Source organism: Anomaloglossus baeobatrachus, chromosome 4, assembly GCF_048569485.1.
Source record: "Anomaloglossus baeobatrachus isolate aAnoBae1 chromosome 4, aAnoBae1.hap1, whole genome shotgun sequence".
NCBI lineage: Eukaryota > Metazoa > Chordata > Amphibia > Anura > Aromobatidae > Anomaloglossus > Anomaloglossus baeobatrachus.
This window is the reverse complement of record NC_134356.1, coordinates 548441736-548460262: the sequence shown is the minus strand read 5'-3', so window position 1 is coordinate 548460262 and position 18527 is coordinate 548441736. Positions and strand designations below refer to the sequence as shown.

At 44.8% G+C, this 18527-nt stretch overlaps 1 protein-coding gene across 1 annotated transcript in view; it reads left to right on the top strand.

The window, feature by feature from the left end:
• Window positions 1-17922, top strand: part of RGMA (repulsive guidance molecule BMP co-receptor a) — a 75077-nt gene extending 57155 nt beyond the window's left edge. Inside the window, exons 3-4 of the mRNA XM_075345976.1 lie at window positions 7701-8218; window positions 12890-17922. Coding sequence (XP_075202091.1) covers window positions 7701-8218; window positions 12890-13588 — 1217 coding nt within the window. The 3' untranslated portion in view covers window positions 13589-17922. The remainder of the gene's footprint in view (window positions 1-7700; window positions 8219-12889) is intronic.
• The last annotated feature ends 605 nt before the right edge of the window (window positions 17923-18527 follow it).

The following is an 18527-nucleotide window of genomic DNA, read 5'->3' as shown; positions in this document are numbered from 1 at the left end:
CATAGTGCAGAACCTGTCCTATAGAGAGGGGATGCATAAAATATTTACAAAGGTTTATATTACCTGCATAAATGTATTATTCTCTATGTACTGTTAAGTTTACCCCAAAAAGAAAGCAGACACCTAAAGAAATCGCACTTATCAGACCCACAAAAATTAGAGTTGGCAAGTGAATGGGCTCTCACATACAAATCTGCATCTCTATCAGGCCCCCCTGCGTTCTACAGCTTTTGGCTCCCCCCTCCACCGATGACTGGAACGAGTACCACTTGCGCGGAGTGATACTGGTACCCGATATGTTTGTGAGAGCTGTAGTTCAGTGAAGCTAGAACAGTGAGGGACCTCACAGCAACGCAGATCTCTGTGTGAGAGCCCATCCACCATTGGCACTTGCCAACTTTAATTGTTGGGGGTCTAGTGAGTGTGATTTTTTTTTTTTTTTTTTTTTTTTTTTTTTTTTTGGGGGGGGGATGTCTGCTTTCTTCTTAGGGCGTCTGCTTTCTTTTTGGAGGTGTCTGGTTTTTTTGATGAAGAATCCTAATATATTCTTTAACTTTTCTTGATGCCTGGACACCTATGGAACCACAAATAGGACTTATTTTTTGAGTAGGGCTTATATTTTAAGCATACTTGAAAAAAAATAAATTCTACTAGGTATTATTTTTGGGGAAACAGAACAATAAAAGGAAACCTATTCTGAACACAAGCTGTTCATTCTTTCCCTGACAGTGTATATTTGATAAGCATTCTTATGTATTGAGCTCTATGCAGTCGGAGGCACTCTCGAATGTCACATATGAAGGGTGGTGCCATTGCCAATTGGTTTATTGAAAGGACCCCCACTTTTGAAGCCACTAGACATGGCTGAAATTTCTTTTACTCCCTTTTACCGGGTGAAGGGAATAGAATAACTTTGGAATACATCTTTTTAGCGTTCATTTCAATCAGCTAATTTCTTTTCAATCTTCTGGTTGGTCTGTTGAAAGATCTGGCAACTGCAAGCCAAGATATGTTGGCATGTTGTCGTCCTCTTTTTTTTTCTTCTTCCCCCTCTGTGTCAAAACCAAGTAAATAAAGTTCTAAGGGTGCGGATGCCAACAATACCAACTTCTCCTGCCAGGCATGAGTCACACTGAAAGGTTTTGTGATCTCTCCAGGTTTTAAACAACTGTGCCATTGAGCGAATGTCTCGCACTGAGCTCGGCATCTTGTATGCGGTGGCTCGCTGGCTTTTGGAGATCTGCTCTTTATGTTCATTCTAAGGTATACACAGCCTAATTTTAGGGAATGTCATTTCTATTGCACTTTTATGGTGTCTGATGAGACAACTCAGACCGTAAAACTGGTGAAGGTTATAATATTAGGCAAAAATCCATTACTTAATGGTAAAATATCAGTCAAAATAGTTCAGTAATTAGTATAATTGCACAATTTATACTAATGAAATATGTATTGGAGAGTATCACAGGCGATGGCTAAGGGGTACTTTGCACGTTGCGACATCGCTACTGTGATATCGTCGGGGTCAAATCGAAAGTGACGCACATCCGGCGCCGGTAACAACGTCGCAACGTGTAAAGCCTAGATGCGCCGATAAACGATCGCAAAATCATTGTAAATCGGCGATCTGTGTTTCATAATGTCGCACCAACGATGTTGTTCCTCGTTCCTGTGGCAGCACACATCGCTGTGTGTGAAGCCGCAGGAGCGAGGAACATCTCCTCACCTGCCTCCATCGACAATGCGGAAGGAAGGAGGTGGGCGGGATGTTTACGTCCCGTTCATCTCCAACCCTCCGCATCTATTGGCCGCCTACCGTGTGACGTCGCTGTGACGCCACACGACCCGCCCCCTTAGGAAGGGAGGCGTCTCCCCGAGATACCTTCCATGATTAACCTGTAAGTTAAAGAAAATAAACACACACATCCAAAAAATCCTTTATTTGTAATGAAAGACACAAAAAAACCTCTTTCACCCCTTTATTAATCCCTCAAAAACACCTCCAGATCCGACATAATCCACGCAAGGTCCCACGACGCTTCCAGCACTGCTACATCGGAAGCTGACAGGAGCGGCACTAGAACACCGCCGCTCCTGTGAGCTCCATGCAGCAACTGAAGTGAGTAGCGTGATCAGCTGTGCTGTCAATGAGGTTACCTGCGACCACCGCTCTCAGGTGGAGGACTGCAGCTGTGGCCGCGAGTAACCTGCGTGAAAGCACAGCTGATCGCGCGGCTCAGTGTAGTCATTCAGGGGATTTGCAATCACAGATGAGTCCTTCACGTGTGACCGCAAATCAGGCTGCCACACAGAGAGCCGCACGATTTCAGTGAAATCGGGTGAAGCTCTGACTCCTGTGTCCTGGCACTGACCTTGGAGGTTCATCTGAGTTCATGACAGCACACAGAGACAGAGCCACGGGATGACAATGAAGTTGAGTGTAGTTCATCCGAGCTCTTTCTCATCGCCCGACTCTGTCTGTGTCTGCTGTCAGCGGACATGTAGCAGAGCTGAATTACCGGGGGAACGCACTGACAAAAATGCATCCAAAATGCATGTAAAATGCATCCAAAATACATGCGTTTTGGATGCATTTTTTTGGTCAACACGCAGCGTCACGTCTGCCAGAGGGTGTGTTCTTTTCCGCACTGGTCATGACACAGTGTGCGCGCCGCACATAGCCTTAATAGTGAGTTGTATAACCTTCTAAGAGAGTTCATTTAGGCCCATTGCCCTGATCCTCTGGTAACCTAGGTCACACTAGGCCCCAGCAGCTTTACTTTCTGTCCTGTGCATTATACAGTACATCGTGTGGATGGAGAGAGTTGGCGGGCTGCTTATTTTGGTAGCTAAGCCAGCCCCCTTCTGTGGATTAGGGCATGAGTCTGGTACCGCTATGCTGTGCGCCATGGTTCTGGTGTCTGGGCAATGATGCGGTTTCTACTTCAGCCCCTTCGGTAGTGACCTCTATGAAGGCAACTCTTTACAAAATTTGTCCTAACTTTCGATAAAATAGTCGGCGGCCATCCTACAAAGACTGCCTGTGGCCTATTTTGTTCTTGCGTCTTCTTCTTTCCAAAGACCCTATTTTTATTTATTTATTTTTTTTTTATTCCAACTTTATCCGTTTTACTTTTTGCTATGGACGATTGAGATTTAGTTTAAGGAACTGAAGATCTTAGAAATTCTTCAGTTATTATTGATGGCCAGAATAGGAATTGGGAAGACACTGGCACTGGGTAGTTATAGATCGCTGACGCCACCTCTACAGCTACATAGCTCAACCCTGATTTATAGCTCCGTTTCTATACACTGTTGACTGTATGACTTCTGTGTTTGCTCGCTGGGTGAGGTGGAGAGATGCCAGGGACTCAACTGGATGTAATCCTGTGAAGTTCAAGATGTGTGAAAAGAAGCAAATGCTTATCCAGGACCGGACGCAAGTACCTGCTAGGAGTTGTAGTTCATTAACGTTGCTGATTGTGCTGTGTCATGTGAGCTCCGTCCATCAGTCATCAGGCTTGATCTGCTTAATATTCTATCAGTTTTCAGTTGTTTGTTTGCTTTATTTTTTGGCAAGAAAATAGCAATTCATTCACTAGCTGCAAGACACGTAGACACGTCACTGCAGCGCTCAGACGTATGCTTTCACTGCCCGCAGCCAGTATGTGCTCCAGAATACTGTAGCTGTTTGGGAAGGGAGGTGGGAGGAAATGAGCCTCTAACAGCCTCACCTGGGAACACAGCTGTCCTGCATCGCCCCAGGGTTGTATTTCACAGCACAGCCCAAGCACAAGTTATTACACCGTATGCAGAGCAGATTTTAGTTAGACTGACTAAACTTTATTGATTTTTAATTTTTTTTTCTTATTTAACAGGCAATTGAATTGGCTGCAGATCGATGGGGGTCTGGGTCCTGAGACCCCTATCAACTGCGCTCTAGACCTTTAAGGAGTTGACACCTCTTCAGACAAGAGAGCACAAAGCCTGTGCCTACTATTGTTTCTGTATTCCGAGCTGTGCGCGGGCCGGGCCCGGGAGCTGTGCGCGGGCCGGGCCCAGGAGCTGTGCGCGGGCCGGGCCCGGGAGCTGTACACTCCTCGTAAGTCTAAGGCTATGTGCGCACGTGTGCGCTCTGCACCGCACAGAAAAGGTGCGCTTCAGAGCGCAGCTGAAAAGCTGCGTTCTGAAGCGCATGGTGCCTGCAGAGAACGTGCGCTCTGCATGCTGCCTCTCCCTATAAACAGCATGCAAACCGCACGGAAGAAGTGACATGTCACTTCTTAGAACGCAGCGATTTGGGCAGCAGCCGAATCGCTGCGTTCTAATAGGCCACGTGCGCACGGCTCCTGCACAATCTCCATAGACTGTGCAGGGGACGCAGGACGCATGCAGTTACGCTGCGGTGCAGATCGCAGCGTAACTGCATGCAATACGCACACGTGCGCACATAGCCTCGTGCATGATCGATGTGGGTCCTAGGACCCCCAAGCAAACTGCATTGAGTTCAATTGCCTGCCAAATAAGACAAATCAATAAAAAATATTAGTTAGCATGTAGAATTTTTTTAATCTACAGATTACTATTTCTAGACAATATAGCAATTAAAGGGGTTGTCTAGGACTTTAACATTAATGGCCTTTCCATAGGATGTGTCATCCGAGTCTGACTGGTGGGAGTGCAACACCCGGGACCCCGACACCTGCCAATCAGCTGTTTCTGATTGATTTGGTAGAGGGCTCAGTTGCTGCCACTGATTGATTCTGTTGATGGAGCTGTGCTGTGCAGCTCCCACACCTGAGTAGTTTTGGTCTCCGCTGGTATCTGAAACAGCTGACCGATGGAGGTCCCGAGTGTCACACTCCAGAGAGAATAAGGACACACAGTCCGAAACACGTCCTTGTTGTACCTCTTTTCACTGGATTTTAACATGGACCTGAGATACGGATGGAAATTTTAATACTTTTTGAATAAAATTGCTGATTTTAACCATGATCGGAACATGTTTGCTGAATATCCCGTCTATTATGCTCATGTGAGTGCCTGCCTGCTCTACTATGTCTGTGCACCGTCCGGTCTGGGTGTTCTCCTGAGGATTGAGTGAGCGGGATCAATTTTGTTTTCTACTTTCGGTATGCGCTGTATGTAGGTTACATGTTACAATCACACATTCATTTTAGACACCTTTTTAAACCAATTTATATACACCAATTCTGATTGAACTTGGTCTGATAGGACCAAAACATTTTCAGAATGTGAACTAAGGGGAAAACTTTTTTCCTTGCGGAGACTGACAAACCAATCTGGCTGTCATTGGTGAAGAGTCTTATAGCTGCAATGCTACTCTGGGTATTACCCAGAGGAGCATTGCAGCTATAATACTCCTCACCACTGACAGCCAGATTGGTTTGTCAGTCTCCGCAAGGAAAAAAGTTTTCCCCTTAGACCCCAGTAGAGCTTCTCATTCAGCCAGATCACATCTCATAATTTACACTGACGAGGGGCAATCATCCCGAAACACCGTGTCTGCAAATTGAGATTCTGATCTGGCATAAATCCTAGGTGATATGAAAAGGATTGTTAAAGAGCCACTTTTGACTTTTAGGATTGCTACTTCCAATAGGTGGCGCTAGAGTTCGTCTCCTTCCTCCCTGAAGAGACAATCAGCATGTGAAAGCATCCATAAGGCCCATTTAGATATCTGCCAGTAAACAAGATGATCGGTGCTTGTGTGAGTGAGATCCCATTCACATGAGGAGACTGAACAATCATTAATACCTTGTGCTTGTTATTGGCAGCACATCCCCTGGTTACATAGGGCTATGTGCTTCCTACAATGATCAGTATATGTTGACATATACAATTTGATCAGTCATCTAACCGACCTCTGGCTTGATCGTCGGCTGACATTTTTAGACCGACCTAGGATCAGGAATGAGTGTTTGACTTCTCGTTTGCCGATTATCGGCCGGGAAAACTGGACCTAACTAACGCCACAATTTTAACAAGGTATTAAAACTATTGTTTGACAAGTTGGACTTGTTCTTTATACAAGGCTGTGTGTGCCACACTCTAAAGGCCACGTCACACTAAGCAACATCGCTAGCAACATCGCTGCTGAGGCACGACTTGTGTGGCGTAACAGCGATGTTGCTAATGATGTTGCTGTGTGTGACATCCAGCAACAACCTGGCCCCTGCTGTGAGGTCGCTGGTTGTTGCTGAATGTCCTGAGCCATTTTTTAGTTGTTGCTGTTCCGCTGTGAAGCACAGATCGCTGTGTGTGACAGCGACAGAGCAACAACTGAATGTGCAGGCAGCAGGAGCCGGCTTCTGCGGACGCTGGTAAGCAATGTAAATATCGGGTAACCAAGAAGCCCTTACCTTGGTTACCCGATATTTACCTTCGTTACCAGCGTCCGCCGCTCTCACGCTGTCAGTGTTGGCTCCCTGCTCCCTACACACATAGCCAGACTACACATCGGGTAATTAACCCGATGTGTACTCTGGCTAGGAGTGCAGGGAGCCAGCGCTAAGCGGTGCGCGCTGGTAACCAAAGTAAATATCGGGTTGGTTACCCGATATTTACCTTAGTTACCAAGCGCAGCATCGCTTCCACGCGTCGCTGCTGGCTGGGGGCTGGTCACTGGTTGCTGGTGAGATCTGCCTGTCTGACAGCTCACCAGGAACCCGTGTAGCGACGCTCCAGCGATCCCTGCCAGGTCAGGTTGCTGGTGGGATCGCTGGAGCTTCGCTTAGTGTGACGGTACCTTAAAGCGCTGTTCTCACAGTGCAGTATTTGGACGCACCATTGTTATGCAGAACATGAACTCTACGTAATCTGGTTGGGAAGGATACAATTCTTTGCTTTATACTTTTCATCTGGTTAGACTCCGCAAGGTTTTAGTTTATAGGAAATTAAAAAAAAAAGTTCTGCGCAAAACTGTGTGATTTTCGGCTTCATCTCTTGCTCTCGAGCTTTGAGATGTCTCGCAGGCTTTTCATTCAGTAATATATTGCAGAAATCCAGAGCGCCCCGGCTCCGCTCCCCCATCCCCCTCCTTTTCACAAGTATGTATCTCATAAACATCTGTATCTCATAAACATCAAATAAATTGTGGTTGCTGTGTGGGTGTGGGGACTGGTGTCAGGATTAGTGAAGCACTTCCAGCTTGTACTGTGTTTTACTGCCTGCTACGTGATAGCCGCTCACTTTCATGCTCCATTTCTACTTTTTCAGTCCTGTGTAAACCACCTTTTTTGCTTTTCTGTAGCCAGCACATAATAATACTACAGGACTGCAAATATGTTGAATTTACTTACAGGTTACTAGGAAAAAACTGCTGAAGAACACTTGTAAATATTAACATAGAATGGCCGTTCATAAACAGCGGAGGTAGATTTTTCCCAATGGTCGAGAGATTGTCCAAACATCTAGGAACTAGTGACGTCAAGGAAATATGAGGCACCTCGCACCTCGTGTGTGAATTATGGGACTTCTGAGCAGCGTCACTAGTGACATTTCAGGCTGTCGTGTGAACGTGCTTATAGAAGTCTGGGCTCGGCGGTTAGTCCTGGCCTGGCTTTGGAGGGCTTGGGCCGATGTTACGTTTTTACAAATGGCCAATTATTTTAAAAATGCTGTATATAAAATGCAATAAAGGCTAAAATGACCATATGAATTCACTTTTTGTTTTTCAGCTTTCAGCAGCTCACCCTGTAGAATTCTGAAGTGTAACTCTGAATTTTGGTCAACCACCTCCAACTCCCATCACATAGGAGCTGACGACCCAGTGGAATTTTGCACGGCACTGCGAACCTATGCGCATTGCACCCGTCGTACGGCTCGCTTTTGTAGAGGAGATTTGGCTTACCATTCAGCTGTCCATGGCATTGATGACCTCATGAGTCAACACAACTGCTCCAAAGATGGCCCCACGTCCCCGCCACGTATGCGTACCCCACCTCCATGGGACAGCCAGGAAAGGTCCGACAGCCCAGAGATTTGTCATTATGAGAAGAATTTTCACCGGCATTTGGCAACCCCTAATTACACCCATTGTGGTCTCTTTGGGGACCCCCATCTTAGGACGTTTACTGACACTTTCCAAACCTGCAAAATTCAAGGGGCATGGCCTCTTATAGACAATAATTACTTGAATGTACAAGTTACTAACACTCCAGTACATCCAGGATCAACTGCAACAGCTACCAGCAAGGTAAATGCAGGTTTTATGATCTATATATATAATTGCCTTATTCTGTCTGTCTGTCTTGCTCCAAAATTGTGTCCTTACGGTGACACAAAGCTGATTGGCCGCTGGGCTCGCCATGGCCCCCCCCGCATGGATTGGCCGCAAGCCCAGGCTCCGCCCCCACACGGATTGGCCGGCCGCTCACCCAGGCTCCGCCCCCCACACGGATTGGCCTCTCGCCCCGGCACCCTGCAGGCATTGGCAACTCGGCCACGCCCCGCCCCCCTCACTTAATGCACGCTCGCTCTCGCCCCGCCCCCCGCACGCATTCCCCGAACCGACATGGAGCCACGACTCCCAGGTGAGTACTGTACCCCCGGGAGCCCACATCAGCATACGCTGCCAACCCAGCCGACACATACCCTCGCATTGCTGGGGCTTCCGCCGTATGCTGGTGTGGGCTCCCGTGCGAGCGGGGGACGGGATACGCTGGTAACCATGGTAGCATAGTTACCAGCGCATCAAGGTCCTGCAGCGGCGGAACATACACACACGCACACACATAACAACACACACACATACATCAGATCACACTCACTCTCACACACACCTCACACACACATCACATCGCATCCACACACTCCACAACATCCTGGGATATCGCTTGCTTCTCGGCGGCGATACTGTGGAGTGACCTTCCAGGACCTGCCGGAGGATCACATGGCCAGAAGCATGTGGTATCTCCGGATGTTGTGAGTGTGAGCGCATATGTGTAATATCATCAATGTGTGTGTGTGTGAGTGTATGCGATCGGGTGTGTGTGAGTGTATGCGATCGGGTGTGTGTGAGTGTATGCGATCGGGTGTGTGTGAGTGTATGTGGTCGGATCTGTGAGTGTCGGCAGAGGAGCACGGCGTGCTGGAGGAGGCTGGGAGGAGAGAGGCTGATCCTGGGGAAGGCTGGGAGGGGGAGGCTGAGAGAAGAGAGGCTGATGCTGGGGGAGGCTGAGGCTGGGGTAGACTGGGAGGAGAGAGGCTGATGCTGGGAACAGAAAAGGCTGATGCTGGGAGGAGAGAGGCTGATGCTGGGAGGAGAGAGGCTGATGCTGGGAGGAGAGAGGCTGATGCTGCGGGCAGAGAGGCTGATGCTGCGGGCAGAGAGGCTGATGCTGCGGGCAGAGAGGCTGATGCTGGTGCAGCATGGGGGATGGAGCACGATGGGGGGTGCGCAGCATGGGGGATGGAGCACGTTTGGGAGTGCGCAGCATGGTGGATGGAGCACGATGGGGAGTGCGCAGCATGGTGGATGCAGCACGATGGGGAGTGCGCAGCATGGGGGATGCAGCACGATGGGGAGTGCGCAGTATGGCGGATGGAGCACGTTTGGGAGTGCGCAGCATGGCGGATGGCGCCCGTTTGGGAGTGCGCAGCATGGCGGATGGCACCCGTTTGGGAGTGCGCAGCATGGCGGATGGAGCCCGTTTGGGAGTGCGCAGCATGGGGGATGCAGCACAATGGGAAGTGCGCAGTATGGCGGATGGAGAACGTTTGGGAGTGCGCAGTATGGCGGATGGAGTACGTTTGGGAGTGCGCAGCATGGCGGATGGAGCACGTTTGGGAGTGCGCAGCATGGCGGATGGAGCCCGTTTGGGAGTGCGCAGCATGGGAGATGGAGCACGATGGGGGCTGCGCAGCATGGGGGATGGAGCACGATGGGAGGTGCACACCTCCTCCCAACACACACACACACACACACACACGCGCGCGCGCACTGCACAACACACCAGACACACACACACTGGGAACCACAAACACCACCCTACACAGACACCCACACACACAGACAACGCTGCACACACCCAACACACAAACACCGCGGCATACATAAATATACGCACATACCGCACAACACACACATTGCGCAAAACATACCTCCCCCAAAACACACCACACACACACAAACCGCGCAACACACACACACACACAACGCTACAGACACACAGCGCTCCACAAACAACGCAACACACATAACACACATACAACACCGCTCTCACACCCCCGCCACACCCAGACAACACCCAGAACATGTAGAGCGCCCTACACAAACACTTGGTAACTACACACAACATCTATCTATATATATATATATATATATATATATATATATATATATATATATATATATATATATATATATATATATATATATATATATATATATATAAACAAAAATCATACATGAACTACACAATACGTAAATTCTAGAATACCCGATGCATAGAATCGGGCCACCTTCTAGTTAACAGATAAGCCTCTAAGGATAAATAGATTTAATTATATATTATTTTTTTAATTTGGGCACAAAAATTGCTAGTTAAATTTTTGTCAAGCCCCATTCTTGTTCTTTCAACAGTAAAGGCCTCCCCATACACATTAGACGTAAGCCTTTCCCACAGGTATCGGCAAGATTGGCCAACAGTCTAATTGGTATGGGGGCCTTCAGGTTTCCACTCCTTGCACTGCACGATAATCATGAACAAGCATTTTTAAAGAAACACTTCCACTAAGTTTTTCGTTTGTTTTTAATTTGTTACATGTGTTTTATATGCATGTATTCATATGCTCACTGAGAGTAATGCTCTACAGTGTCCAGCGCCGGACTTCTCTGCTTCTCCTTGACGTCACCATTCTGCAAACTGTTAGGGTCACTCCTATGCTCCATGTGTGACCCGGAAGTGATTTATAATGTAAAGCTATGGAGCGTTAGAACGAGGCTCCATAGACTTGCATTGTAAAAGAGACTTCTTGCTCACACATGGAGCATAGAGTGAGCCGGGTAGTCATAATTGTAGTGACGTCAATGAGAAGCCAAGAAGAATGGTGCTGGACACTTGAGAAATGCTCTCAATACGTTACAATGTACAGTGTAAGAGCAAGTGTCAAGGAAACAAATACAAAACCAAACGTAGTGCAATTGAGGGCCACCTCTGTAAGTTAAAATAATGGGATAGCCAGCTGATGTAATAGTGCAAGCAAAAATCCAGCAATCAATCATGGGACCCAATAAATAGCAAACTGCACCATGGAACAATACTTGAGGGCATGCAGTGTGTGGGCATCGGTTAACACAACAAGAGGGAAAGATGCACCTTTTCCTGTTAACCTTAATTTAATAATACTGGTAGTAAATTTAAAATTGGTATCTGACACTTTAAGGGTTTACCTACTCTGGATGTTTCCATTTTGGTAACGCTTCATGCATATTAAGGTGGTTGACCAGTCTTGAAAGGTAATTTCTGCTGTCACTTTGCTCACACGCAGACTCCACTCCCCACCGCTGATCACTGTTCTATCATAGAAATGTCTAGTGGGCATGTGACCGCCCACGCACACTGGGTAATCTTTACAGTGTGCGCATGTGACATTCTACAATCATATAGAGTGCAGTCTTTTCTCAAGGGTGCTTTACACACTCGCAGCGTGTGACACCAAGGAGCGACGATCAACGATTGCTAAAGCGTCAAAAATCGTTGATCGTTGATACGTCGCTCCTTTTCAAAATATCGTTGCTACTGCAAGTATGATGTTGTTTGTCATTCCTGCGGCATCACACATCGCTATGTGTGACACCGCAGGAACGACGAACATCTCCTTACCTGCGTCCACTGGCAAATGCGGAAGAAAGGAGGTTGGTAGCATGTTCCGGCCGCTCATCTCCGCCCCTCCTCTGCTATTGCGTGGCCGCTTAGTGACGCCGCAGTGATGTCGCTATGACACCGAACGCATTCCCCTTGAAGGAGGGATTGTTCGGCGGTCACAGAGACGTCACTGAAAAGGTATGTGCTTGTGACGCTGCCGCAGCGATAATGTTCGCTACGGCAGCGATCACCAAATGGCGCTCGAACGACGGGGGCGGGTGCTATCGCTAGCGATGTCGCAGCGTGTAAAGCACCCTTTAGTGTGGATAACCCCCATAAGTTAAGTCATGCCTATATCCTAATGTCTTAGAGCCTCCCAACTCTCCCCTCAGATAAATGGCGTCAGGAATCAGGGGGATAGGGCTATTTTTAATTTAACTCCTTTGCTTCAATGATTACCTTAACACAAGGTGTCCTGCTGTCAGGATAACATTTCCTTCAGAATCAGTGTTTTCTATACCAGGCAGCTCATTGTAATATTCAGGTTCACATTATAACAACTTGGAACAGTTTTGTAAAGCTACTTTACAAAAAGATCTCCAAAGAGTCAGTAATGGCAAAAATGACTTTATTGTGAGTAGGCATTTTAGAAGTATATAAAGATGGTTGTCACTTTTTGTACATGTTTCTGATCGTTTGATTCTTATCCTCATTATTCAGGATCTTGTGAAACTCGTTAGACCTTTTTAAGATAGACATGTGTCCCAATAGGTGAAAGCCTGTAGATGCTTGTAAGAAAATGCAGATTGTAATAAATCACTGGAGCCTTTATATCTTTGTCAAGACTTTTTTACTTTAATATCTTAAACTGTTAAAACATAATCTTGTCCCATTGATTAGTTAGCCTAAAACCCTATCCATGGAGGAATCCTCTAAACATTTTGTACTTAATTACATATTCAGTACAATTCCATACATATCTAATATGCAGATCTGCTTAAAACAAAGAAGCAATATTTCGCATAATTTTATATTTCTTTTCTATTTTGTTTGTTCAGATCACAATAATATTTAAGAATTTCCAAGAGTGTGTGGACCAGAAGGTTTACCAGGCTGAAATGGATGAGCTTCCAGCTGCTTTTGTAGATGGCTCGAAAAACGGTGGAGACAAGAGTGGCGCAAACAGCTTGAAAATTGTAGAAAAAGTGTCTGGTCAACACATAGAAATACAAGCCAAATATATTGGTACCACAATAGTGGTGCGGCAAGTTGGACGTTACCTGACCTTTGCAGTACGTATGCCCGAGGAGGTGGTGAATGCAGTGGAGGACAAAGAAAACCAAGGACTTTATCTTTGCCTCCAGGGCTGTCCTCAGAACCAGCAAATTGACTTTCGAACCTTCCACTCTCAAACCCCAGATACTGGCTCTAAGAAACATGGGACTGGGTCAGTTGGCTCCTCATTCACCCCTCAAATGGCAGGAGCCAAATGCAAAGAAAAGCTGCCCGTTGAGGACCTCTACTTCCAGTCCTGTGTCTTTGACCTCCTTACGACCGGGGATGTGAATTTCACCTTAGCTGCTTATTATGCCTTTGAGGATGTGAAGTTATTACACTCCAACAAGGATAAACTCCATTTGTTTGAAAGGACCACAGATTTGGGGTCTGGAAGTGCAGCTCCTCCATCCGGCCTGGGGATGGCCATGCTCCTTGTGGCTTTTGTGTGTGTGTTTCAGTGTTGCACAGTGTTGCTGTAATGTTATGTTTACTGTGTAAATGAGTTGTAGTGAGGCAGTTGAAGAGGTGCAGGCTCAATTACTCAAGATGCATTTGTTTCTGTGAAAGCACAATGTGTGACACTTCTATTTTGGCCTACTGTGTTTCATCAAGTACAACCATCACCGATCCCAGGCAATTGGAATCGCCATCTCTTCTACGAGTTTGTTCTAGTCAAGCTATGTTAAAGCCTACAAAGAATGGAAAGGTCACCGATGAAACACATCTCTCGTCAAGGAAGGTGTCTCATCGCTGTAGGAAAGGTGTCTAACCCTTTAGGAAATGGGCTGAATTGAGACCTATTTAATCTTTTTTATGCATCTTCTTTGATGCCTGATTAATTACGGCGCATGAGTGTTGCCTGTCCATAAAATCTGCCAAGTGTAGCTTATGTGAACCATACCTCATTTATAGAAGTCGCCGAGAGAAGACTGTTTCCTCTGGCTAACCTGGTACTGCAGATATCATGGTGGCTGTGAAATGTAGTATTTTGTGAACGTGGCTTTCGTGATTCATAATAGGATGTAAGTGCATGATGACTTTAATGGTGCCTCTCTAGTATCAGACGTTCCATGACCAATGACCATTGTGTATGTGGACATGCAGCAATAAGCTTTTCCATATCCACTATACTTATGTAGTTGTGGTAAATACAACAAAACTTGGATTGAAACATGCTGGTTTTCAAGCAAACCTTTGTGGCTAATGAAAAATTTCAAGACCTTGAAAACAAGGATCTTTGCAGATCTGTGTTACTACGGAGCATTTTACTATGTCAGATCTCGCTGTTAAGAGAGAACTTTTATGAGCGTGTTGGTCAAGGTACATGTTGCTTCCCTTTAGCTACAGATGCATCCAGATAAGAGCAGGTAGGAACAACATGGCAGATAGTTCAAAGAGCCTTGGGAATGGGATTCGGAGTGCTCATGTCACCATGATGCCACTTCTCGTGGCAGGTTATATTATGGCTATAAAGTCTAGGGGGATGTGTAGAAGAGCTTGGTCTTTAGACCCGTGATCATAGTACAGGCTGTTTACTGGTATGACACTGATTACTGGAGCAGATGTATAGTGTACATATAAACCTTTAGGAGTCAGATGTAAAGCAAAATAATGCAACTCGTGATGGATATAATTTATCTTGTCTGTAAAATGTGTAACTTTTGTAGTTTTTGTTTTTTTCTTATTGTGTAAATGTAAATAGGATATCTGTAATGGTGTTCCAGTGTAATAGATGTGGTAACTACTTTTCATGTCATTAAATTGCATTTTAACCGATCCTAATGTGCCACAGACATTTGAGGCACTTGGGGATAAATTTTATACTTTGTGTTTTAGATGGGTGCCATTTTGTGGGCCCACCGATTTTCAGAAATCCAAAGTACATAGAAACAAAGACTGGACATACTTTAGTTCCCTCTCCATGTGTGCATCATAAGTTCCCAGTAAGGCCGGTGTCACACATGCTTGGGTTGGGATTCCTGGCCTGACCGCCGGGTGTCTTGCCTTAGCTAACGGTCTCCTAGACATATGTGAGGCAGTTGGGTGATATCAGAAGACCAGTAGTCAGGTATTCTAATGTAATGCAGACCGTGTGTAACCGGCCACAGAGGAGTAAGTTGCTGCCAGACACTTCTGTAAGGACAATGGGATTGGGCATGTTGAAAATCAGCATTCCCATCCCTTCTTTTTCTAATCTGCACATATGGGTCAGTCAGGACATCCCCAATGCATATTATAGGCTGACTGATCTGTGAAACTGACATGTTTGGATGACATTCATCTAATGTGCGTGATCATCTTATGCATATCTTGCTTTTCTCCCCCACCCCCCTCCCAAAAAGAAAAAAAAAAGTCGCCAGTTGATGGAAAAATCTAATAATTTCCAAAAATGAATAGTCAGAAATTTAATTTTGAAGTAACTTAATATAGAATCCATCTTGGCCCCCCAATTAAGATAGTGAACATACAGAAATGTGTTCACAAATCCACTGTGAAATAGCCATTCAGATGGCCTTCAGTGTACATAGTCTTTACGGACTTGTAACCATGAACTGGTCCTGGATTGTACAGTTTTCAGGTAACTGGCACTCAGGAAGGCAATAATCCAGCTGGCATTGCTCCTCATGTCATGGTAGAAGGTTTAACATGAACGTATCATCAGGAAGTGACATTGTTCAGATAAAATGGGATTTTGTATGTGTGTGTGTGTGTGTGTGTATATACATATATATAATGCTCCACAAACAACGCAACACACATAACACACATACAACACCGCTCTCACCCCCCGCCACACCCAGACAACACCCAGAACATGTACAGCGCCCTACACAAACACTTGGTAACTACACACAACAACATCTATCTATATATATATATATATATATATATATATATATATATATATATATATATATATATATATATATATATATATATATATATATATATATATATATATATATATATATTAAAAAAATGTTAACATGTCAGCCTCTATCAAAAATAAAAAAACGAGAATATTACAATTTTCACACTGTCCACTGGGCTTTTTTAGACTTTGTTTTTGTTTCAGGAAGCAACACATGCACATAGTAACAATGGTCAGACCCCTACCCATCTGTTTTTGTGTTGAAGCATCTCTTTGAGCATGTACAAATGTCATTCTGAAAGGGGGGACAACTGTGAGCGACTATTAGCTGTGACATCGACTATTGTCATTGGTGGATCCTGTGTTATCAGTGGTGTATGGAGGTGTTACCGGTCATTGATGATATAAAGGTGATACTGATTTCTAAGGAGCTTTGCTAAAAAGTTTCTGAAAGGACAAAAAGTAGGAGTCTTGAAAAGCCCCTGTGACCAGTGTGAAAATTGCAAGATTACAAAGTTTGTTTTTTAATAAAGATAGATTATATGGAAGAAAGATATTTAAAGAAAACCATGTTTAAACATTAGGTCATTTTCTGTTGATGGCTTCCCTTTAAGGCATTACTTGAATAAACCCTTTTTAATTACTGTTTACCACCAGTAAAATATCACCTATACTCTCCTCTGCTCGGCACCGTTCCAGCAGTTTCGGCAGTGGCTCCTGGTGGTTGGGTGACATTGTCATACGATCCCTGTGACCAGTCAGCATTGGCTTCACTCTCCCTACCTTGGGACAAAACAAGACATCTGGAGGAATTGAGAGCAGTTGCAGCTGTCACTTCCTTCAAGTGTCAATTACATCTGGAAAAAGAGAACCCCGGGAGATAAAGTGCCGACTCCACTGGAATGGCACCAGCATCGGATATAGCTGATATTTTACTGAGGGGAAAGACTGAGTTTGATAAAGGGCTGGTCATGTAGTGGACAACTAGTAATGAGCGAGCACTACCACTCCTATCGAGCAGTTGGTTGCTCGGATGGGCACGACTCAAGTACCTGCGTATAATGGAAGTCTATGAGCAACTCTAGCATTTGTTCCAGGAAAACGTCTGGGAAAATTGCTCAAGTCCCCCATTGACTTTCATTATACTTGAGTCACGCCCATCCGAGCATCAAACTGCTCATTACAAGAACCATGCTAGTGGTTATTTAGTCATGATTTGTCCAGAAGCTGATATCCAGCTCCCAGGGTGAAGGCAGAACTCTTGAAAAATAAGAACCAACAGTCATTCTACTCGAGTACTTTAGTCATGTCCATCTGAGCATCCAACTGCTCGTTATGAGTACAGAGCATTTGAGCATGGTAGTGCCCGCTCATCACTAATTGTTTCAAAAAAACACAATGACTGTTCAGATGGTGTAAAGTTAAAAATGGTGTAGCTTTCAATGCAGCTGGTTATTCCATAGCAATAAACTCCTATTAGAAAATCATTGGAGCCCGAAGATTTTTCTTGTGATTCCTTATGAATTCCAGGAGTCCCAATGGTTGATCTCATCTACCACAATTCTTGTTCATATTTCATACCAAGTGCTATATCCCAGCATGTTTCAAGGTGTGTCTGACTGTGTGTAGTTTGTTGAATATTGCTTATACATAGGTTTCCATTGACTTGCCTGTTTAGCAGTTCACACCACTGTCATTATAGAGTTAATCATAAACTGGTAAATCAATGTTCCGAAAAAGAAACTAAGTGACGCACTTTATTCTGGTTTGGTTTATTAAGTTTACTGTCTGAAATCTGCCAAGACTGACCTGACGGATGTAGAGATCGCACAATGGCAAAAGGGAAAACACAATAAAAACATTGTTCTTAGATATGCTCATTGCCTCATGTAGATACTGTAAATTATTTATTGAAAATGCAAGTAAAGGTTTTTAACATTACGCTCGGCTTCTCTTTATTTCTTCAAAATTAAACGGTTTGGGCATAAGCGCTTAATCTTTAGAGTAGTCTGACGAGAATATGTGAAATGTGTTCCATCTGGTAAATGGTGCCCAGCACACGACTGTATAGAAGTCCTCCGACAGTACAAAGTCCGGATGCTACCAATATGGAGTATTGCTTTCCTAAAATTCGTAGGCTTTGTCACGCTCCAGTAAGAATTTCTCAGCATCATCTCTACCTCCACAATGCTCTGAGAACTTTAGAATCTGTTTAAAATTCAGTATACTAGTGGATCTCAATAATTTTCTGAGATAATGACTTTTGGGTTTTCATTGGCTGTAAGCCATAATCATCAACATTAACAGAAATAAACACTTGAAATAGATCACTCTGTAATGACTAATATATATAAATATATATATATATGTGCATTTCCCTATTTGTATTTAATTACTGAAATAAATTAACTTTTTGATGATATTCTAATATATTGAGATGCACTTGTATCTAATAATAAAAAGAGTGATTACTCCCAAGTAGTAGGGCACATGTATGTCTTACACTTTTTAAAGCACCATTTCAACATTTTTCCAGCGCTAGAGAT